The sequence below is a fragment of the Rhea pennata genome, chromosome 23 (assembly GCF_028389875.1).
Source record: "Rhea pennata isolate bPtePen1 chromosome 23, bPtePen1.pri, whole genome shotgun sequence".
Lineage (NCBI taxonomy): Eukaryota > Metazoa > Chordata > Aves > Rheiformes > Rheidae > Rhea > Rhea pennata.
In genome coordinates this window covers 7,780,809-7,786,585 of record NC_084685.1, presented here as the reverse complement: position 1 = coordinate 7,786,585, position 5,777 = coordinate 7,780,809, and the positions used below count along the sequence as shown (strand labels likewise).

General features: G+C 65.8%; 1 protein-coding gene across 1 annotated transcript; it reads left to right on the top strand.

Moving 5' to 3' along the window:
* The first annotated feature begins 1,252 nt into the window (after nt 1-1,252).
* LOC134150342 (interferon alpha-inducible protein 27-like protein 2A) lies at nt 1,253-4,435 on the top strand. The gene is made up of 6 exons (XM_062594166.1): nt 1,253-1,359; nt 1,456-1,608; nt 2,809-2,880; nt 3,006-3,050; nt 3,293-3,454; nt 4,144-4,435. Exons 2-6 carry the CDS (start codon nt 1,599-1,601, stop codon nt 4,281-4,283), a joined length of 429 nt encoding a protein of 142 aa, XP_062450150.1. The 5' UTR covers nt 1,253-1,359; nt 1,456-1,598; the 3' UTR covers nt 4,284-4,435.
* Nucleotides 4,436-5,777: the final 1,342 nt, after the last annotated feature.

Here is a 5,777-nt window from a genome sequence, read left to right as displayed (position 1 = left end):
GACCGCTGCAAAACCATCTTCCAGAGGGCGAATCCATATCCAGTCCCCATCCATGGATGGGAGGAGGAGGGGGGGCAGAACTCCTGGGTCCTTCTCCTGGCCTTGCAGCCAAGCGGGGCAAGGAGGAGGGGGGTGGAGGGAGCTCCTGCCGGTCCCTCCCAGCTCTGTCTCCAACCTGCAACCCGGGTGACCTGCAAACCCTGCTTTGGCTCTGCCCCGGGCTGGGGTGCAGGGGAGCCGGGGGTCCAGGGCACATCTCGCGTGGAGTCCCAGGACTGTGCTGGGGACCGCAGCAGCACCGGGGGCTGCGGCCGGGCGAGTGAGCGGGTCTCAGGGCGTCACAGCTCTCCGCGGCATGTCCTCAGGTTGGGGACAGCTCCCTGCTTCCCTATTTTACCCTTGGGGACACTGAGGCGAGGGGTGTCTGTGGGGGCTCACTGGCCTCAGGAGACCCTTGGAGTTGGTAGCAAAACTGGCCGACTTGGAAAAACTGCCGCGTTTAAGGAAGCAGCGGCGGGAGGCACCCTGCTGCGTGAGCCGCCACGTCCCGCCGGCTGCACGGCAGCAGCAGGACGGAGGCGCTGGCAGGTCCCTGCAGAGCAGCCGCCTCTTCTGCAGGAGGATCCCTCCTCTGCAGTGCCGGGATTCCCTCTTCCCCCTCCCCCCCGTGTCCCCAGGGATCGGCCTGGAGCGAGAGAAATCTGGGAGCCGGGGAGCGTCCAGCCTTCAGCCAAAGCGCGGCGGCCCCGGGCCGGGCGCCGTGCGGTGGTGATGCTCGCCCCGGCCGCCGCGCCAGGCGATCCCCGCAGCGGGGCCGGCGCCTCGCAGCCGCTCGGTTTCACTCCTGCTCGGCCACGTTTGGCAGCCGCTTCCCAGGGCCAAAGCCGCGGCAGCAATGTTTGCCCGAGGCCGGAGGATGGCCGAGCCGGCTTTTGGGCCAGGCGCTGCAGGTTCTCTTCCTTCTGCCCCGGGACATCGGTGTTTGTTTGCTCTCCAGGGCTTCGAGGTGTCTAAGAGCCCTCGCGGGGGGCACGTGAGATCAGCCGCGGAGCCTTGCACGCGGGGACCCCCTTGCAGACCCTGCCGGTTGCCCCGAGAGCAGGACCTCGTCCCAGCGCGGTGCCCGGAGCTGCAGCCAGGGCTCTGCTGCGCCCCGGGCCTGCTGGGGGGCTCCAGGCTGAGGCCCCGGCTGGTTAAAGGCTTTGCTTTCCTCGCCCGTTGGCCGTGATGCTTAGGGACGCGAGCCGACCCCCTCGCTCCAGGTGCTCCGCGATGGCTGCTGGTGCTGGGGGCGACGCTGGCAGGGCGACGACGCGGCCGCCACCGGGGCTGAGCCGCAAGCAGGGACCGGAGCTGGGGGTGGGTGTCGCGGGGCCCCCGCGGGGCCCACGGGCCGTGCGGGGAGGCGCTCGCGCTGCCTCGGGCTTCACCACGGCTTTTCTTTCTCCTTCCAAGGTGCCGGTGGCCCGTGGCAGAGATGGACGCTCCGGAGAGCAACGCGGCGAAGTGCAAGGCGGACGGGCCGGCGGCCCCAGCCTCTCCCTCCCAACCCTACATACTTCTTCATATGCCCATATGGAGCCGGCCGGCGTTATGGAATGTTAAGAAGTATGTATTTTTGGGCGGGGACCCCCGCGCCAGGACCCTGCTGCTACCGCCAGCGCCTCCGGAGACACCGTGCATCCCTGGAGCTGGTAAAAAGGAACCAGATCAACTTGCAACTGGATTTGGTCCCCTTCAACCAGCTGCAGCGGCGCACGCGATACGGCACCCATTTCGTCACCCGCGCACGCCCCGGCCCGGCGGGGCGCGAGCGGCACCTCGGAGCTGGCGGAGGGGAGCTGCTGGGGAAGGGGGTGCCCCCCGAGGGCTCCCCGCGAGGGGCCGGGCTGCCGGCGGCAGGCACCGGACCCGGCCGGCCTCGCGGAGGGCGATGAGATGCGTCGTGCCGGAGAGGGGCTCGGCAGAGCGTGGCTTGGGCTTTTCTTGACGCTTCCAGGTGGAAGCGAGGCGGCCCGGGAGGTGCCCACGCCCGCCCCCGGCGCTAGCCGGTGCGCCCTGGTGCCTGTTTCCCTTTAAAAAGCGCCACGCTTTGAAGTGTCTGGAGCCCTGTTTGCAAAGGGGCAATACAGACGCGGGGCCGACAGAGCCCCGGGGGGCCGAGGCCGAGTCCCGGCGCGCCGTGGGACCCGCTCCCGGCGCCCGGAGCGGCCGGCCCGAGGCAGGCTGACAAATCCACGGGAAAACGAAACCGGAGGAAAACCGCCGCCTCCTCGCAGCGCTCAGTTTCGTTTCGCGTCACCCTCCGCCCCTGGCAGCAGCTTTAACCGAGCGTCCCGGACGGCCGCTGCGACCAGGCTGCTCGGAGCAGGTCCGAGGAGGCGCCCGGGGGGCTGCGTCCTCCTCGGTGGTGGCGGCGGGGGAGGGAGCGAAACGGGGCGGAGGAGAGAGGGGGCTGCTGCCGGCGGGGGCGCGCCCGCGAGCGCGGTTTGCGGGGGGCGGCGGGGGGCTGCGGGCGGCGCCGCGGCCGCCGCGGTTTCGCGCCGCCTTTGCGCGCCCGCGCAGCGCGCAGCTCGCCCCGGCGAGCCGCTGTCCGCGGGCGGCCGCCCCGCTCGCCTTGCCGGGAGCAGCGAGCGCTGCTGCAGGGGCGGGAGGCGGCGGAAGGGGAAGCGCCGGCGGGCGGCGGGGCGCCGGGGGGCCGCGGGCGGTCCGCGCTCCGCAGCAGAGCTCTGCAGCCGGGGGCGAGGGCAGCTCGGCGGCGGCGGGGGGGGGGCTGAGGGGAAACTCCCTTGTGCTTGATTCCCCAAGGCACTGGAGCTCGGACGGGCCGCAGCGCCGCTCCTGCTCCCTCGACGACAGCCGGTGCTGCCGCAATGATCGGTAAGCAGCGGGCCGGGGCCCGGCGGGGTGCGCGGCCGCTCGCATCGCGGCGGGGGCTGCGGGGGGCTGCGGGCAGCGCCCGGGGCCGCCGCCGCGCTCAGCGCCCGCCGCCCTCGCTCCTCTAGTTCCAGTTCCCGTCTGCGCTGCCGTCGGCGCCGCTGCAGGACTCGGTAAGGCGCGGACGGGCGCCGAGCAAAGCCTGAGCCCCGCTTCGGCGCGGCTCCCACCGGCAGCAGCCCCGCAGGGCCGCGGGGGTTGGGGGGGGGCGCGGGGCGCTGCTCCCCGGCCCGGGTCGCCGCGGGTTCCCAGCCCTGGGGGGGGGGGTTTCGTCGAGGGGCCCCGAGGGGTCGGGGGGGGGGGGTCTGCGGCGGCCCGGGAGGTGGCTGACGCCGCTGTGCTCTCGGCCGCACAGCAGGCGTTGTGTTCGGGATCCCGGCGGCCCTGGCAGCGGTGGGCTTCACCAAAGCAGGAATTGCGGCCGGCTCCATGGCTGCTGCCATGATGTCCTCGGCCGCCGTGGCCAACGGCGGCGGGGTGGCCGCCGGGAGCATGGTGGCCTTGCTGCAGTCCCTGGGTGAGTGCTCGGTGCCCACAGCCGTGTGCCGGAGCCGCAGCTCCCAGCCTTGCCTTGCCTGGGCGGGGAGATGCCTGAAGGCAGCAGGGAGAGGGGACTGGGGGCCCGTGCTTGGCTCCCGGCGCCCCGGCAGCTCTCGTGTCCCCGTCCTTTCTGGGAGGCGAGATAAGAAGCGCTGGCGGCGGGGAGGGGGGGCAGCGGTCACGGGGAGGCTCTGTGCACTAGCGCCGCTGTGCCCACACTGTGCCCACGCTGTGCCCACGCTGCAGGAGTGGCACTCGTCGGTGTGCCGGCAGGCATCGCGGTGCTGGGATTTACAGCGACGGGCGTTGCTGCGGGCTCCATAGCTGCCGTAGCCAAGGGCGGAGGAGCGGCTGCGGCAGCGTCGTGGCCGTGCTGCAGTCGGCCGGCGAGTGGGGAGGGCAGAGCAGCTGCACCTGGCTCAGTCCCCAGAGCCACGTGTGCCCGAGTGGCTTGGGGTTATACACTAGCAATGAGGCAGCTCTGGCCATTTCCAGGAAAGGCCAGCGGCGGGGGCGCTGGCTGGTGCTCAAGGGCCAGAGCCCTTTTGCGGGCCAGCTCCCCCACGCCGGCGCTGCGGCAGTCACTAGACACCCTGTCCTGTGCCCCGTCCATCAGCAGGGAGAGCAGATGGACCGAGGGCATCGCGCCTCTTTCTATCTTTGCAGGAGCTGCAGGACTCTCCCTAGGTGCCAAGATCGGCCTGTGCTTGACCCTGGGGCCCCTTGGTGCAGCAGCTGGTGCCCTGTGGGGTAAGAGGAGGACAGGTTCAAGCACCGAGAACACTTCCGAACTCAAAGTCGAGTAACACCCAGACGAAATGGTTCAGCCCAAGGATTTGGAAAGGCAGTGTGACAGTTGCTGCAAACCCTCCACTTGCTTTGCTGGCTTCTTAAAAGCTGTCCATCCACCTGTGCAGAGAGGACTTGGAGAGCAATAAACCTCACTCCTACGTGTGCATCTCGCAGTGGAGTTGTGTGTGGTTGCGGCAGGGGCTCGGAGAGGGGCTTGTGGGTACGTTGGGGCCGGAGAAGCGGACCATTGCCAGGGCCTTCGGGAATGCAGCAGAGAGCAAGCACGTGTGAAAGACCATTCCTGCAGCCTCGGAAAACTGCAAAGCAAGGGAAAATTGGATGGTATAAAGAGAAAAAAAGGAGTACAAGCCACTGCATGATTGTCAGCGACATACCCAGCCACAGCGAAGGTTTTCTTGCCAGTCGGCAGAAAGTATTGCAGTTGTTGCACAGCATGAGACTGATATCCGTAGAAATATGGGGGTGAGAGGACTCAGGAGGAATCTCTGAAACATTTATGTTTCCCATATTACCGTATATCTCCTTATCTCCTCTGTAGGCCTTGGCAGGGTGCCTGATGGCAGCAGAGCAGCCTCTCACGGGAACAGTGGGTGGTGCAGCCCTGCCATCAACCTGCTGCTCATCTGTTTGCATTTTGGGAGAGGACCTCTTCAGTGATGCAGGCTCTGTGCATGCTCCTTTCCCATGCAAGTTAACTATATTAAAACCAGGCAAGAACAGTATGTGGATTCATTTCCCCCCCTCCCCCCAACCTTGAGAGACACTACTATATCTTTTGCGTGGTTACACTGTAGGAGGATTTTTTTTTATTATTATTTCAAAGGGCTGAAAAGTGAGATTGCAATGTTTGTGAGATGCCAGAGAGAGCCTAATTTTCAGCGTTCCTGAATCTGAAAGTGTTTGTTTTGTAAGCTGCTGTTCTCAGGGGAATCTTTGCTCTTCAGAATTAGAAACAGCAGCTAGGAAAATATCCACTTCTTAGAGAGCACTGTAAAGGAGTCAAACTTGCCTGACAGTTTTCATCTAATGATACTGGTTTATACACTGTAGTCTCTTGCCATGTACTAGAATGGAATCAATGCAAGTCAGAGAAAAGTTTGAATTTAGGGGAAGCTTTCCTCCGACTGGATGAATCGGGCTGGGAATGGGGCGCCCAGGAATGCCCATGCCAGCCGATGCACGCCCGGAGCAACCTTGCAGCTCCCCGAGTCTTAGCACTTTGGACACCTAGAGCACTTCAGCACCTAGCGCTTTGGAAAACCAGTGCTCACCGGGGAGAGCCGAGAGAGAGACCGTGATGACCTTTATAACGATACCAGGGCCCAGGTGTGGCTGGCCTGAGGAGGTATAGACACGTAATAGGAGGGCATTTTCAGGCCAAACCTAGATTATTCTGTGTTTGAACACAGCGCTGATATAAAGCAGAACTTTGAATCACCTGGCTCATAATGTCTAAGCCAACTTCCCGCGGTCATTCAGGAGCGGTC

Coding starts and splice junctions, on each gene's coding strand:
- LOC134150342 (XM_062594166.1), top strand. Junction 3,051..3,292: donor CGGCGCCGCTGCAGGACTCG/GTAAGGCGCGGA, acceptor TCGGCCGCACAG/CAGGCGTTGTGTTCGGGATC. Junction 3,455..4,143: donor GGCCTTGCTGCAGTCCCTGG/GTGAGTGCTCGG, acceptor CTATCTTTGCAG/GAGCTGCAGGACTCTCCCTA.